Source organism: Delphinapterus leucas, chromosome X, assembly GCF_059928025.1.
Source record: "Delphinapterus leucas isolate spDelLeu-1000000601 "Yukka" chromosome X, BTC_Dleu_Yukka2, whole genome shotgun sequence".
Classification (NCBI taxonomy): domain Eukaryota; kingdom Metazoa; phylum Chordata; class Mammalia; order Artiodactyla; family Monodontidae; genus Delphinapterus; species Delphinapterus leucas.
Genome location: NC_143150.1, coordinates 25,941,388 through 25,959,544, shown reverse-complemented (window position 1 = coordinate 25,959,544; position 18,157 = coordinate 25,941,388). Strand labels below are relative to the sequence as shown.

The 18,157-nt window shown below is 40.4% G+C and overlaps 1 protein-coding gene across 1 annotated transcript in view; it reads right to left on the bottom strand.

Moving 5' to 3' along the window:
- Positions 1-18,157, bottom strand: part of TENM1 (teneurin transmembrane protein 1) — a 353,672-nt gene that overhangs the window by 55,498 nt on the left and 280,017 nt on the right. Inside the window, exon 19 of the mRNA XM_022561862.2 lies at positions 17,144-17,298. Within this exon, the coding sequence (XP_022417570.2) occupies positions 17,144-17,298 (155 nt within the window). The remainder of the gene's footprint in view (positions 1-17,143; positions 17,299-18,157) is intronic.

The following is an 18,157-nucleotide window of genomic DNA, read 5'->3' as shown; positions in this document are numbered from 1 at the left end:
TTGGTCCTTTTATATCTTGGTTCTGTAAATTATCACTTCAATTTTCTGTTCTGTGAATGGAAGGTCAAATACTACTACTGGTGCTGCTACTGCTCATCCTGCTAATTTATTGAGCACTTATGAGCCAGGTACTTGGCTAAGTGATTTTTTATATATCAGTATTATCTCATTTAATCCTCACAACTTCCCTATAGAGAAAAGTATCACTGTCATCTCCATTTACAGATAAAGATTTTTTCCCAGAGGCGCACTTCTAGCAAGTGGTGGAGCTGGGATTCAAATCCAGGTGGTCTGTTTTCCCAACCATTCAACTTTACTGAATTTTTATATTAATATTATTATGAAGGAGAATCTACCCTAAAGGCCTGATTTTTGTTTCCTGCACCCTCTATTAAAGGATTAGAGAAAAGTTTGGCTCCCCTTTGCAGTTCCAGAAGGTGTTTTCCTGCATTTGACAGAGCAAGGAGAGTAGGTCTGGACTGAATGAGCAATAAATAACATTATCCAGGAATGCATTTAAAATAGAGACTGACAATCACAGATATTACAAAATCAGAATAAACACCTTGCAGACTTATTTTGTTCTTGTGTCCTCCCATTTTAGAAAGTGTATGATGAATCAACAGAAAATATTTCCTGAAGATGCCAATTAACATCTTACATCATCCCTTATATTTGTAAAGCAGTTCATACTTTTCCAAGTGCTTTCACATTAAAAAAAACGATGACACTTAATCAACAATTGGGTCATTTACTGAATTAGCCTTCACAAGGAGGAATAATTAACCAGCTCTAAAATTCTAATGTGTGTTTTCCAAGTGTAGTGCTGAATGGGAAATGACAGAGAAACCTCTTTTAGGTCAAGAAGTAGACAAAAACGATTTAATTTTTAAAAAATGTATTGCCAGAGGGAGAGACCTTCAAGAGGCAGAGGAGTAAGAGGTAGAGATCACTTTCCTTCCCACAAATACATCAGAAATACATCTACATGTGGAACAATTCCTACAGAACACCTACTGAAGGCTGGCAGAAGAGCTCAGACCTCCCAAAAGGCAAGAAACTACCCACATACCTGGCCGTGTGGCTGACAGGGTCTTCGTTCTCCAGCCGGGTGCCAGCCCTGTGCCTCTGAGGTGGGAGAGCCGAGTTCAGGACATTGGTCCACCAGAGACCTCCTGGCTCCATGCAATATCAAATGGCGAAAGCCCTCCCACAGATCTCCATCTCAATGCCAAGACCCAGCTCCACTCAACGACCAGCAAGCTACAGTGCTGGACACCCTATGCCAAACAACTAGCAAGACAGGAACACAGCCCCACCCATTAGCAGAGAGGCTGCCTAAAATCATAAGGTCACAGACACCCCAAAACACACCACCAGACGCGGTCTTGCCCACCAGAAAGACAAGATCCAGCCTCATCCAGCAGAACACAGGCACCAGTTCCCTCCACCAGGAAGCCTACACAACCCATTGAACCAATCTTAGCCACCATATACCCAAAACAATGGGAACTACGAACCTGTAGCCTGTGAAAAGGAGACCCTAAACAAAGTAAGTTAAGCAAAATGGGAAGACAGAGAAACACACAGCAGATGAAGGAGCAAGGTAAAAACCCACCAGACCAAACAAATGAAGAGGAAATAGGCAGTCTACCTGAAAAAGAATTCAGAGTAATGATAGTAAAGATGATCCAAAATCTTGGAAATAGAATGGAGAAAATACAAGAAACGTTTAACAAGGTCCCAAAAGAACTAAAGAGCAAACAAACAACGATGAACAACAAAATAAATGAAATTAAAAATTCTCTAGAAGGAATCAATGGCAGGATAACTGAGGCAGAAGAACAGATAAGTGACCTGGAAGATAAAATAGTGGAAATGACTACTGCAGAGCAGAGTAAAGAAAAAAGAATGAAAAGAATTGAGGACAGTCTCAGAGACCTCTGGGACAACGTTAAACACACCAACATTCGAACTATAGGGGTCCCAGGAGAAAAAGAGAAAAGGAAAGGGACTGAGAAAATATTTGAAGAGATTATAGTTGAAACCTTCCCTAATATGAGAAAGGAAATAGTCAATCAAGTCCAGGAAGCACAGGGAGTCCCATACAGGAAAAATCCAAGGAGAAACACGCCAAGACACATATTAATCAAACTATCAAAAATTAAATACAAAGAAAAAATATCAAAAGCAGCAAGGGAGAAACAACAAATAACATACAAGGGAATCCACACAAGGTTAACAGCTGATCTTTCAGCAGAAACTCTGCAAGCCAGAAGGGACTGGCAGAACATATTTAAAGTGATGAAAGGGAAAAACCTACAACCAAGATTACGCTACCCAGCAAGGATCTCATTCAGATTAGACGGAGAAATTAAAACCTTAACAGACAAGCAAAAGCTAAGAGAATTCAGCACCACCAAACCAGCTTTACAACAAATGCTCAAGGAACTTCTTTAGGCAGGAAACACAAGAGAAGGAAAAGACCTACAATAACAAACCCCAAACAATTAAGGAAATGGCAATAGGAACATAGATATAGATAACTACCTTAAATGTAAATGGATTAAAAGCTCCCATCAAAAGACATAGACTGGCTGAATGGATACAAAAACAAGACCCATACATATGCTGTCTACAAGAGACCCACTTCAGACCTAGGGACACATACAGACTGAAAGTGAGGGCATGGAAAAATATATTCTATGCAAATGGAAATCAAAAGAAAGCTGGAGTAGCAATTCTCATATCGGACAAAATAGACTTTAAAATAAAGACTATTACAAGAGTCAAAGAAGGACACTACATAATGATCAAGGGATCAATCCAAGAAGAAGATCTAACAATTGTAAATATTTATGCACCCAACATAGGAGCACCTCAATACATAAGGCAAATACTAATAGCCATAAAAGGGGAAATCGACAGTAACACAATCATAGTAAGGGACTTTAACACCTCACTTTCACCAATGGACAGATCATCCAAAATGAAAATAAATAAGGAAACGCAAGCTTTAAATGATACATTAAACAAGATGGACTTAATTGATATTTATAGGACATTCCATTCAAAAACAAGGGAATACACTTTCTTCTCAAGTGCTCAGGGAACATTCCCAGGAGAGATCATATTTTGGGTCACAAATCAAGCCTCAGTAAATTTAAGAAAATTGAAATCATATCAAGTATCTTTTCCAACCACAATGCTATGAGACTAGATATCAATTGCAGGAAAAAATCTGTGAAAAATACAAACACATGGAGGCTAAATAATACACTACTTAATAACCAAGAGATCACTGATGAAATCAAAGAGGAAATCAAAAATTACCTAGAAACAAATGACAATGAAAACACAACAACCCACAACATATGGGATGCAGCAAAAACAGTTCTAAGAGGAGAGTTTATAGCAATACAATCCTACCTCAAGAAACAAGAAACACCTCAAATAAACAACCTAACCTTACACCTAAAGCAATTAGAGAAAGAAGAACAAAAAAACACCAAAGTTAGCAGAAGGAAAGAAATCATAAAGATCAGATCAGAAATAAATGAAAAAGAAATGAAGGAAACGATAGCAAAGATCAATAAAACTAAAAGCTGGTTCTTTGAGAAGATAAACAAAATTGATAAACCATTAGCCAGACTCATCAGGAAAAAAGGGAGAAGACTCAAATCAGTAGAGTTAGAAATGAAAAAGGAGAGTAACAACTGACACTGCAGAAATACAAAGGATCATGAGAGATTACTACAAGAACTCTATGCCAATAAAATGGACAACCTGGAAGAAATGCACAAATTCTTAGAAATGCACAACCTGCCAAGACTGAACCAGGAAGAAATAGAAAATATAAGCAGACCAATCACAAGCACTGATATTGAGACTGTGATTAAAAATCTTCCAACAAACAAAAGCCCAGGACCAGATGGCTTCACAGGCGAATTCTATCAAACATTTAGAGAAGAGCTAACACCTATCCTTCTCAAACTCTTCCAAAATGTATCAGAGGGAGGAACACTCCCAAACTCATTCTATGAGGCCACCATCACCCTGATACCAAAACCAGACAAAGATGTCACAAAGAAAGACAACTACAGGCCAATGTCACTGATGAACACAGATGCAAAAATCCTCAACAAAATACTAGCAAACAGAATCCAACAGCACATTAAAAGGATCATACACCATGGTCAAGTGGGGTTTATCCCAGGAATGCAAGGATTCTTCAATATACACAAATCAATCAATGTGATACACCATATTAACAAACTGAAGGAGACAAAACCATATGATCATCTCAATGGATGCAGAAAAAGCTTTTGACAAAATTCAACAACGATTTATGATAAAAACCCTCCAGAAAGCAGGGAACAGAGGGAACTTACCTCAACATAACAGCCATATATGACAAACCCACAGCCAATATTGTTCTCAATGGTGAAAAACTGAAACCATTTCCTCTAAGATCAGGAACAAGAAAAGGTTGTCCACTCTCACCACTATTATTCAGCATAGTTTTAGAAGTTTTAGCCACAGCAATCAGAGAAAAAAAAGAAATAAAAGGAATCCAAATTGGAAAAGAAGAAGTAAAGCTGTCACTGTTTGCAGATGACATGATACTATACAGAAAGAATCCTAAAGATGCTACCAGAAAACTACTAGAGCTAATCAATGAATTTGGTAAAGTAGCATGACACAAAATTAATGCACAGAAATCTCTCGCATTCCTATACACTAATGATGAAAAATCTGAAAGAGAAATTAAGGAAACACTCCCCTTTACCACTGCAACAAAAAGAATAAAATACCTAGGACTAAACTTACCTAAAAAGACAAAAGATCTGTAAGCAGAAAACTATAAGACACTGATGAAAGAAATTAAAGATGATACAAACACATGGAGAGATATACCATGTTCTTGGATTGGAAGATGAACATTGTGAAAATGACTATACTACCCAAATCAATGTACAGATTCAGTGCAATCCCTATCAAACCACCAATGGCATTTTTCACAGAACTAGAACAAAAAATTTCACAATTTGTATGGAAACACAAAAGGCGCTGAATAGCCAATGCAATTTTGAGAAAGAAAAACGGAGCTGGAGGAATCTGGCTCCCTGACTTCAGACTATACTACAAAGCTACAGTAATCAAGACAGTATGGTACTGACACAAAAACAGAAGTATAGATCAATGGAACAGGATAGAAAGCCCAGAGATAAACCCATGCACATATGGTCACCTTATTTTTGATAAAGGAGGCAAGACTATACAATGGAGAAAAGACAGCCTCTTCAATAAGTGGTGCTGGGGAAACTGAACAGCTACATGTAAAAGAATGAAATTAGAACACTCCCTAACACCATACACAAAAATAAACTCAAAATGGATTAAAGACCTGAATGTAAGGCCAGACACTACCAAACTCTTAGAGGAAAACATAGGCAGAACACTCTATGACATAAATCACAGCAAGATCCTTTTTGACCCACCTCCTAGAGAAATGGAAAGAAAAACAAAAATAAACAAACGGGACCTAATGAAACTTGAAAGCTTTTGCACAGCAATGGAAACCAGAAACAAGATGAAAAGACAACCTTCAGAATGGGAGAAAATATTTGCCAATGAAGCAACTGACAAAGGATTAACGTCCAAAATTTACAAGCAGCTCATGCAGCTCAATATCAAAAAAACAAACAACCCAATCAAAAAATGGTCAGAAGACCTAAATAGACATTTCTCCAAAGAAGATATACAGATTGCCAACTAACACATGAAAGGATGCTCAACATCACTAACCATTAGAGAAATGCAAATCAAAACTACAGTGAGGTGTCACCTCACACCAGTCAGAATGGCCATCATCAAAAAATCTACAATCAATCAATGCTGGAGAGGGTGTGGAGAAAAAGGAACCCTCTTGCACTGTTGCTGGGAATGTAAATTGATACAGCCACTATGGAGAACAGTGTGGAGGTTCCGTAAAAAAGTAAAAATAGAACTGCCATATGACCCAGCAATCCCACTACTGGGCATATACCCTGAGAAAGCCATAATTCAAAAAGAGTCATGTGCCACACTGTTCACTGCAGCTCTATTTACAACAGCCAGGACATGGAAGTGACCTAAGTGTCCATCGACAGATTAATGGATAAAGAAGATGTGGCACATATATACAATGGAATATTATTCAGCCATAAAAAGGAATGAAATTGAGTTATTTGTAGTGAGGTGGATGGACCCAGAGTCTGTCATACAGAGTCAAGTAAGTCAGAAAGAGAAAAATAAATACCATATGCTAACGCATATAGATGGAATCTAAAAAAAAAAAAAAGGGTTCTGAAGAACCTAGGGGCAGGACAGGAATAAAGACGCAGACATAGAGAATGGACTTTAGGACACTGGGAGGGGGAATGGTAAGCTGGGATGAAGTGAGAGAGTGGCATGGACATATATACACTACCAAATGTAAAACAGATAGCTAGTGGGAAGCAGCCGCATAGCACAGGGAGACCAGCTCTGTGCTTTGTGACCACTTAGAGGGGTGGGATAGGGAGGATGGGAGGGAGACGCAAGAGGGAGGGGATATGGGGATATATGTATATGTATAGCTGATTCACTTTGTTATAAAGCAGAAACTAACACACCATTGTAAAGGAATTATACTCCAATAAAGATGTTAAATAAAATTAAAAAATAAAATAAAATATTGAAAAAAATATATTGCCATATTTCAGAGGAGAACAGAATAAATGATTCAGAAATAGATGTTCTGGGCTTCCCTGGTGGCGCAGTGGTTGAGAGTCCACCTGCTGATGCATGGGACGCGGGTTCGTGCCCCGGTCGGGGAAGATCCCTCATGCCGCAGAGCGGCTGGGCCCGTGAGCCATGGCCGCTGAGCCTGCGCGTCCGGAGCCTGTGCTCCGCAGCGGGAGAGGCCACAACAGTGAGAGCCCCGCATACCGCAAAAAAAAAAAGAAAAAAAAGATGTTCTTTTCCTCAAATCTAGATATGGCAACTAGAAGAATTGTTTATTTAGTGCTATTTTGTAATTTCCAGCCATAAACGCTAATGGATCACTCCTTTACAGGTGAGTAATGTGGAGAGTCACTAGGGACTCCTAAAGTCAACTTTCTTTATGGTTCTTAGTGCTGTTGTCAAATCAGAGTCTGAACAACAGTAACTGCCATCTCATGTTGTGTGACAGTATAATTTGATTGCTATATAGTTGGAGGTTTGTGAAACCTTCTTTCCACATGCCACTCACCTAACTGGTCGGGCGAAGGAAAACAAAAGCCAAGGTTACATGTAATGCCATATGACCTCTCTCTTCACTTCTGATTAACACCAACAATTTACAGTTGCAAGTGCTTTTCAGAAAACAAAGGTCTTTCATATTTGTTTTCTTGTTTAACTATCACAATAGCCTTAGGAAACAATACGGGCTTTTATCCCACTTTCTATTGTTGAGGAAGCTCAGACACAGAGACTTTAAGTAACTTGCCTGAGGTTGCACTGCTAATAAATGGTAGAATCTGGACTCACACCCAGGACTGGCTATGTTCTTTCTACTAGACATGCTACCTTAGTCAAAGGGAAGTGGGTGATTAGGAAATTGTCCAGAGAACTGGTAAAATATGGCTTAGTACTCCTGAAGAAGTGAATAATTGTTCCAAGCTTATAAACGTGTCTGACAGGAAGTTTGCTCATTTTTAGTCAATTGTCATCACTCTCTAATTTAAGTACTTTCACATTCAAGGTTATCGATATTTTGAGCTCTTTGAGAAGAGCATGGCTAAGTTAGCAGCGCCTTCCTGCCACGGTTGGTGTAGACTAAGCTTCCTCTTTACCTTAGAGAGTAGCGCTTCCCCCTCCCCCATTTTTACGTTCGTGAGCCTTTGGATCTGCGGGAGGGACTGGCTGTGACTGATGTGGGTTGACAGAGTGCACGTGGCTCAAATGAATAGAGCAGAACATTCCTGACTTAGGATGCTTATATCTGGACTGCTGCAAGAACCGACTGCCGAGCAGCAAGACTGCTGCACTACTGATGCTGTCCAGGCATGAGAATAGGGAAAGAAAGTGAGAAAATCCATTGGAGGTTTGGTCGGGATGAGTTTATCATTATTATTGTAAAAAAAGTCAAATAGTCAAATAACTTTTTTGGTTTCATTTTACTACTCCCTGGGCCTCATTAATCTGCTCTTTGAGCCATTCTCCACTCCCTAAACTTCTCTTATCCTTTCTGTCACCTCTCTTTTACTCCCACCTAGCTGTCCCTGCTGCCCACTGGCATTGCTGGCTCCTGATAGAGGTGTTTACAGATATTTCAGATTAACTTGCTTACATCTTCCCTGTTTTGCCATTTACCGGCAAGTCACTCCTTCCTTCCACCACACATCCCTTGGTCTGAATTATCTGGAGTGTGGCCACAGACCGTTTCTTTGCTTTGACAGTGAGATAAGTTCCATAGTCACTGAGGCATTGGGAGGGGGTGGTGGAGGGGGTGGAGGGGGTGAGATTTTCATCTCTGGTGCCAAGAACTTTTAAAGTAAACTTTTTTTTTTTCTCCCCGGGAAACCCCTTTATTCAAGCAAACTTATTATAATTCATATTTTCTTGATTCCCTACAGAGCTTCACAAAATTCAGAAGTCTGTCCCTGCAGGGAATTTCACTTGTAATGGCCTTCATTCCAAAGATATAATTCTGTTCTCTTTCAGTGTGCACATGGGAGAGTGATGGAAGTGCATGAAGAAAGGCAAGTAACCCCTGAAGAACTTGAGTTTCAGTAGCATCCATATCACTCAGGGTGATGGAGGATGTTCTGTAGAAATGAAAAGGTTGGCAGGGGAGAGAAGAAGAGACGATGAGGCACATTAGGCAAGAGTTTAAAAAGGGGAAAAGAAGGTGCCTTTTCTGTACTAAAATGACTGTTTCTTTTCTTTGTTCTCCCTGGATTGTTGTAACTTTTCATGCATGAATGTTATTATATATAGTTTTTCAAAACAACAGGAAATGCTGAATCCACTTGTATAAAATTGAATTGACATGTAGATTTCAAAGAGGAGGCTTATATTTCTCCTTCTATCCAGTTGTGGTTAGGGTATCTGAGACTTGCAAAAAGTTTAAAGAACAATAGAAAATAGCTTTTCTTCAGGCACATAGAGACCTGAAGTCTATCAGGGAAGGCAAAGGTCCTCGGCTTGGGGCAGGTGGTATAATGCAGATGGATGAGAGAGAGGAAAGTTTTGTTTCCTTTGTTAAACAGAATGACCACAAAGAACATTGAGTCAAAGTTACTAAAGTCCAAGATGGGTGAAGGGACTGTAAAACAGCACCAAACTTCTTTAAACTGAGTTCAAGTTTCCTGGACAGAAAGAATTACCTCTTAGAGAGAATTGCAAACGAGTTTTTAGAACCAAGTTTTACAATTACTGAGAAATACTGGGCAGTAGAAGATATGTTGGACGATTAGAGGTGGTTAAACATAGGTCTGACCTCAAGAAGAATCCGAAGATGTGCCCCACAAACTGTAAGGAGGGAGCCTGATGTTGATTTAGGAAAGGTCTTGGAATGGGTTATTAAACAGTTGTTTCTTAGTTCTTAGATGAGGAAATGGTGTTTATAGATACTATGGCTGGAAACAAATTATGTCAAGGGATTCTTATTTTCTTTTAAACAGAGTTACCAACTTGGTAAGGTTTCTCATGATACCTTTGTGGATGAGTTAGGGGAAATATAGGTGAGTGTAGTGGCTTTCAAGCTTGTTTTGACTGTGACCCTCAGTAAGAATTATATTTTAGACCATTATTCAGGATATACAATTGAAATAAAAGTTTCATGAAACAATACTTATTTACCCTTACCACACATGATACACTCTGATTTTTTTTGTTGTTGTTCTATTTCATTTTTCTTGAAAACTAGTCATAGCCCATCATATTGCTTTCCTGATCCACTATGAATCACAACCCATAGGTGATAGTTCAAACAGATGGATTCACAGTGTAAGAGATGACTACACTAGGGGTGCCACAATTTCATCTTAGCCTATCTATCCATCAATTTTATCATGGATGAAGACATAGAAGGCATTCTTCAAGTCCATAGGTGACACAAGGCTGGGAGGGGAAGTGAAGATATTGGATAATAGCAGAATACAAAGATAGGGACTGAATCTAATGAGATGGAATTGAATACAAACTAACATAAGATCCGGTACTATGATGTATGTGTAGTAAGGGTAAGTCAGTATTGTTTCATGAAACTTTTATTTCAACTATATATCCTGAATAATGGTGTAAAATATAATTCTTACTGAGGGTCACAGTCAAAACAATCGAAAAACCAACAGTGCAAGTACAAGATGAGGAGATGGGGATGAGACACATGTGAATTTTTAGTCCTCTGTAATCACATCGTACGTCAAAAGTGTCCAAAAATCCAACTCAACTTTAACTGTGGTTTCTTAACCTGTGCTCTTTATTTCCCTAGCATTTTGCACAAGTGCTTTGGGGGTTGCCATGTAAACTACCACTGGGTGGGAGTGAGCTTGAATAGAGAAGGTTCTAGGATACTACTTCTTGTTTGAATTTGCTGTTTGTATCAGTTTTATAAATGGGGACTTCTTCTGTTTGAAGTAAATGTTCTTTGGCAAAAGTCCTTCTGAAAACCACCAGGCAAAATGACCCGAAACAGAGAATACAGAAAGAGGGTTCTGAGTTAGTCAGAGCACATCTGGATTATTTTACTCATTTCTGGAAGCCTCACTTTCAAAGAGATATTGATAAATGGGAACATGTTCAGAGAAGAATGAGGAGAATGGTGAAGGAACTCAAAACCGTGGCAAGTGAGGTACAGTTAAATGAATCAGGGATGTGACTTAGGAGGCCTGAGAGAGTTGTTCACATGTATTGAAAAGGCTGTCATGTGGAGAAGGCAGTTTGGTATAATAGTTTGGTGAAAAGAATATGAACTTTGGCATCAGGTCAACCAGGTTCAAATTTCAACTCTGCCACTTATTGGTTGTGTGACCTTGACCAAGTTTCTCAACTCCTCTGAACCTTGTTTTTCATGTTTATTAAAAATAGGGGAACATAATACTTCCCTTGAAGGACTGTCATGAGGATTAAATAAGATAATATATATGAAAGTGCTCAGTATAGTGCTTGGTTCACAAATATATTTATTTCATAGAAGACAGATTAATTCATACCACGAGGCCTAAAGAGTTGCAGTAAAGACTAGATGGTGAAAGTTAAAGGAAGATTAAAAAGTTAGAGGGATCCCAGAAGAGCTTTCTATCAGTCAGAGACATTCAAGGATTGAATGCGCTGCTGGGGAAAGGTAGTGAGTTCCCTATCCCAAGAGGCATTTGAGGAGACGCTGGACTATTACTAAATGGTGAGAATATTCTGGAGGGAATGACTGGGGAGAGGAGGAGAATTCCCAGTAGACTAGCTCAATAGATTGAATGCATGGGGTCAAGGTTGGCTCCTCCAAAGAACCAGATACTGTTCTTCTTTCATAACCATGAATGATGCCTCCTTCCACTTGTTAGGCCCATCAGACAAATGAGTGCTTTGGGGAAGCACTTTGTAGTATAAAGATGATCCAACAAGCATATACGGAGGACTGGTTATGTATTGGATACTCCAAGTGTGCACATTATGGGCAGTGGGTCAACAGGATTATCTGCATACAAGAGGTCCATGTTGCTCGTGTATCTGCTATTGGGCTGATTTGGGGGAGAGCATTGGGCTGGCCCCAAGGAGTAAATCAGCTCTCAAATTTGCTAGCATGCCAAGAGACTTGGTCTAACTCCCAATTCCATTCTAGTCAGGCACAAGATGGAAGTGAGTTACCAGAGCAAGATGATTCAAAAGGAGCAACGGAAATAAAGAGCCCAATCTCTTCATAATCAACTCATCTCCTGAAGTGAAAGGCCTGGTTGTTTATAGCAGTGCTGACAATGGGAAGTTATGCTTCAGAGTTTATACCGAGAGTTGTTTCACATTTCAGTAAATCAAAAAAAGATATTGATTTTGAACAAATGGCTGAATTTATTGTCAAAGCAAATTTCATTTCTTGGGATGATTAGATTTTACTAAACTCTTTCCTAAGTGCCACTAAACACACATTCTGTGAATAAACAGCATATTCCTCAACCAAATGACATTTGTCACCCACTAAATACAATTATATTTGGTCATCTCCAGTTGTCATTGAAAATGCAGAAGTGGGAAAATTGCACACTGGGAGTCAGAAAGTTTTTGCTCAACTCTTGGCTGTATGACTTAATAACTCTATGGTCATAGCACAATACATAATCCTTCTGACTACCAGTTTTCTTCTCTTTAGATGGGGAGGGTGGCTTCTTCTCTCAAGGGTGGTTGGGTAGTGGAGATAAAATGGAACAGTGTGAGTAAGATGCTTCGCATAGTTCCTGGCACATAGTAAGCGCTCAATAAGTAGTAGCAGTTATTATTAGAATTAACAGAAGGAGAATATTCATAATCTGCTGAGGATTAGGGCACGCTTTTGAGGGTTGATTCTTCCCAGGGGCTCAGGTTTGCCTCAGAAAAGAACAGAAAACAAAGGCATCACGTCCCAGCTTCCAAAGGCATTATACTATGCTAGCATGAATGGGCCTTCCCATGTTGGGGACTTTTTTTTTGTGTGTGTGTGTGTGTGTGTGTGTGGGATTTTAGTTTCCCGACCAGGGATTGAACCCAGGCCCCCCAGGCAGTGGAAGCGCTGAGTCCTAACCACTGGACAGGCAGAGAATGCCCAGGACCTTCTGGTTTTGAAATGTAGGGAGAGTAACAAGGAACTTTAGCAATTGGGTTATATTTCTGTAGAGAAACCTTCATGATGTTGTAAGGGCCCTTGAGAAAACAGTTGATCCATCTTCCTGATTCCAGAGAGGCCTGTATTGCAAGCATTCATAGATTACTGCTATCCAACATTTGCTTTAAAAGTTTCAGAAGGTGGGGATTCTATAAGATCTTTGGATAACGTATGATACTGCCACATTGTCTTAGAATCAGTAAGCTCTTCATAAGGTCTGATTCAAATCTTCATGCTGCAGCACAGGCCTCTATTTTTTCTCTTGCCTCTGCCTGTCAGCAGAATCTGCGTGCTCTCATTTAGACATTTGTCTCTACCCTCACCCATCAATATATTTTGATTTACTGAAATATAAAGCTGAGCACTGTAAGCTCAGCTGGACCACTGTAAGTACTACTATAAACAACTGGGGCTTTCCTCTTGGAAGGTGTTATGAGGCTCCCTACTCAGCTTTCTTCCTTCCAGCTCAAGACAGCCCATGTTCTTAAGCAGAGTCATGGGAAACCTAAGTCCCCAATCTGCCACCATTGTCTAAACAGACAGTGGAAACTCTGTTCGTAGAGGCTGAGCACCTGGGAAGCTGTGCCACGCGCTGGCTTCCTCCCGGTAGACACTTTGACCCAGAGCATTTCCTTTGGTGTCTTCCAGCTTTTGTCCACCTGTGCCGCACCTGGATGCTGATTTGCTTCAATGCCAGATCCTCCCCCTTCCCAGCCAAACATCTCAAAAGAGTGATCTATTTTCACTTTCTTCATTCCTCACCTCCCAATCTACCACTGCAGTCCAACTCCAATTAAATTGCACTGTACCAAAGGCACTCTTATCAGAGTCATGAATGCTGTCCAACCAAATTGTTTCTTAAAACAACAACAGGGCTTCCCTGGTGGCGCAGTGGTTAAGAATCCGCCTGCCAGGACTTCCCTGGTGGTGCAGTGGTTGAGAGTCCGCCTGCCGACGCAGGGGACGCGGGTTCGTGCCCCGGTCCGGGAAGATCCCACATGCCGCGGAGCGGCTGGGCCCGTGAGCCATGGCCGCTGAGCCTGCGCGTCCGGAGCCTGTGCTCCGCAACGGGAGAGGCCACAACAGTAAGAGGCCCGCGTACCGCAAAAACAACAACAAAAACACACCTTATTTTACGTGACCTCTAAGCAGCATTTGATATTAACCGTTCCCTTCCTTTTGAAAAGCTTGCTTCCCTTGTGTTTTTGGACCACATGCATTCCTGGTTTTCTTCCTACTTGTCGGGTCTCTTCATCTCACTCTCCTTTTTGTGGGTTCCTATTCCTCATTCTTCTCTTGAATATTGTTATCGTTGGAGTTTGGTCTGAAGCCTTCTCTTTTTTTCTGCTTATGTACCCTCCCTGGAAGATCTCACCCACTTCCCTATTTGCCATTACCATGGGATAAAACTGATAATCCCAAATCTCATCTCCATTTTAGGCCTTGATATCCAATTTCCTGCCAGATGTATTTACCTGAACATGCAATGGTACCTCAAACTCAGTTTGCCCCCAGATAAACCCCTCACCCAACCCTCACCCAAACCTGCTTCTCCTCTTCTTGTATTTCTTATCTCAGCGAATGGTACCACTATACACATACATCCTTAATTCCAAAATTGTCAGTCAGCAAGTTCTTTGATTGTAGCTCCAATATTTCACTAATCTGTCTCGCTTTCTTAATCCACACTGCTGATACTTTAGGCTTGGCCATTATCATTGCGTGCCTATGTAACCCGCATGAAGCTGGGCAGCTTCACGGTCAGGGTCATCACGGAGTTGTATCTCAAAGAAATATCACCTGAACAGCCAAAAAAAAAAACACTGGAAAGCAATTTAATTTGCACTGAAGTTTCTTGAAAGGGGACTAATCATTTATTTATTGATGTTTTGTCCCTGTCACACCTACATTGCTTTGACTGCCTCTTAAGTGGTCTCCCTGCCTCTAATACTGTTTCCCTCCACTTGATTCTCTATACTACAGCTAGAATGCTCCTTTAAAAACGGATTTCCATGTTTAAGACTATTTTAAAAATGCATTTTCTTGCTTAATGCTCTCATTGGCTCCCCATTGTCCGCTGGATAAAACTGGAACTCCATCACGCTTATAAGGTCCTTCACCACATTGTCCGCACTTAACTCCTTCATATTCTTTGTACCATATAGTGTCTTTTTCATATTGGTATATGTGTTAACTATGCCTGCTGAGCACTTACTATGCATGTCCAAAGAAGGTACAGTGGGAAACTCGTTGGATACATAGTTTGGCAACAGAGAGCGAATTATATATTAAACATTGTGATGTTAAATTCCAGGAAGGGAATGAGACCACAGAGAGGATTAGAAGCATTAGGGAAGGGTCCCGTGGAAGAGGTGAGGTGTAAGGAGGGTAGGGAAGGGGATTTGGACCAGCAGAAGAAGTTCCAGTCTGAAGGATTGGGGCCATGAGAAGCAGGCTCCTAATAAAAGTGGAAGGTCATACTCTGGACACTGAAGTAGACATCAGTCCAGACTCATTGTCCTGTGCCAGCCTAAGAGGAAAAATGCCAGATACTCTTTAGGGTGCTTGAAGCACACAACACGAAGAGATGGCCAGCAGCGGAGATAGAAGCCAAATAATTTGGACCTGAAGCCTGATTTCTCTCCCAGGCTGTCCTGCTGGTTTCGAACATGTACCCTGACCCACCCCACTTAACTCTCCATCTCCTCCCCACCTCCCCCCCGAAAATGACTGTTTTTCTCAAGCTGATGTTGTTTAAGGAAAAGGGAAGGGGGATACTGTCAGGGAAACTGAGGCTTGGAATGAAATGTCATAGAGAAACTGTCTCCTGTTCAGTGGGCTGCACTCTGCATGCCAACCTGAAAGGGATGAGGTAGCTTTTACGGCGGCAGTTATGGCTTACGAGGTGTCGTGTGAAAAAGGACCCTTCTCATGGTGATGAAGATCCTATGTTTGCTCTATTTAGACAAAGAATTCTCTTTTCAGCGTAACTTTCCACACCGAAACACATAAATTGTTTAGAGCTGACTGACTGCAATACTAAGTGTTCTATTTTAAGTTAAAACTATTCCCACAAGTGAATCATATACGTGCATCTTCTCTCTTTCGTCCCCCTCCTCCATATAAACACATTCACGCCCTTCCTCACTGCCATAAATAATGCTCCTTTTGCTTGCCTCCCGCAGGACTTTGCATCGTGGAAAGTTAGGCTGCTCTAGGACTTGATAGCCTGACCCACTCTTATCTCTCTTAAAGAGGGTTCATTCATTTTGTCAGTTTTCCAGGCCTTCCAATTCCGATTTTATTTTTGTAGTTGACTCTATTTGACTATTTTCTGAGGTTCTGGGGTGAGGCAGGGGCATCCTAACCGTGGAGAATATTGCTGGTTGCCTACTGAAGAGTAATCCTTCATTCCTTGCTAACAGAACCCTGATTTGGGTTCTAGAATTAGGTAGCAGTCTGCTCAGGGAGGTTGACCCAGTTCCAGAGGGTCTGAATCCATTTTGGAGATCCCATTTCCCCTTTGCCAGTGACTCACTTCTGGCCAATGTGACACAAGAAGGAAATCTGCCTAGTCTGTTTCCCTCACTGAACATACCAACTGCTTGTGTCTGCAAACTAAGAAAGTCATCCACAAGGTGCTGGGACTGTGCTCTATGCTCTGTAATCTCTACATGTCTAATCCTGATTTTGCATAATTCTGGTAAAATCAGAATTTTGAACTCAGACGGGAACTACACTGAATTTTCCCTTTTATTCTCATTGGCAAAAGGCTCTCCTAAATACATGTAAAATAGATCTGAGGGAATGTTGCTTTTACTTCAAAAACAAAACCCCACAAAAAACCGCCCTAGAAATAGCTATTTACATAGACATGAATAATAAGTCATGCTCATATATTCATTAAAAAAGATTTCCAGACTTTAGTAGTCAGTACTTTTCCAAATGTGAGTTATTGTATTATTCAAAAATAATAAAATTACATATCTTGGACCATAGTCAATAAGTGAAATTGGCCTTACCCTCTAATTGATTCAAATTTGAGAGACTTTAATGTTCACGCCAACATTCCACCCAGTGGTACTCGCATCCTAGTTTACTCTTTTCTCTCAACTGAGTTTTTCTGAGGAGGAAAAAAGTAACTTACATAAAGAGAAACTTCTGCTATCTGGTGTTATAATGGATACGCCAGGCTTCCTTTCTACCTAATTTCTGTATGAGAAAATTGTTATCCGTTTCCATGATGCCAAATGGTGATAGCGCTTGAAAACCATTGGTGCCTACCTGAGTGATGTCCATTCCCGAGTCACAGCTCAGTGGCTGTGTGGAAGTCAGACCGTTTGAGCCGATTACTGTTGTGATCACAGCATTCTCATCAATTCTCCGAATCATAGTCCCATCCACAAAGTAAATGAATCCATGCCTATCAACTGTGATGCCTGTTGGGGAAGAGCAATTGAGCATTAGTAGTCTAGAGGGCCACATTTGCACCAAGATCAGTATTTTGAAAGAAGCCATAGAAATGAAAAGGCATTTTAAAGACATATGGATTCAATTTTGCTCAGCACAGACAGAACAGTAACGGGAGAGGTTTGTTTGGACACACATTCACTCCTCTGTGTATTGAGAAGAAACGACAAAATGTAATATGTGGAGAGAAAGCCAGTCTAATAATTTTGTTGTCCAGTTTTACATTTCCATCCCCCGGATACTTGCTTACTCCCACAAACAGGAAAAAAAAAAAAAAATCCTCTAAGACAAATGGTAAGAGACAGGGGAGGCAGTGTATGTTCCATTTCTTTTAGAGGGCAGATGCATAGGCCGCTCCTTATTTTCATAGTTGCATTAGAAATAACTGACTTGGAAAGCATTAAAATTATTTTCATCAATTCACTCTCAGTTAACAGAGTCTAATAATTCTGATAAACTGGACTGAGTTTTTTCTCTGTATTATCTGTTAAGAGGGCAGCTGGAGAGCAAAATTATGGTGTCACAAGAGGAATGGTTAAGCTTCTAGAAAAAATACAAGTCAATAAAATTCTCACAGTAGTTTTACACACTGTGCTAATTACAGTCTTGTTTCTTGGAAAATATATAAAAGCAGTTAGAAGGCTGGGGTTCTAATACTGAATGCACCACTTACAACTGATGTGTGACTTTGAGTCATTCAGCCTCCTCTCTGGTAAAATATGGAAAAGATTATCTGCCTGTGATATTGTGATTTATAATAAAGAATTTTGGTCTCCGTTCCCTTTTCTAGCAGAGCTCCTAAAACTCTTGGGATTGCCTGTGGTGAGA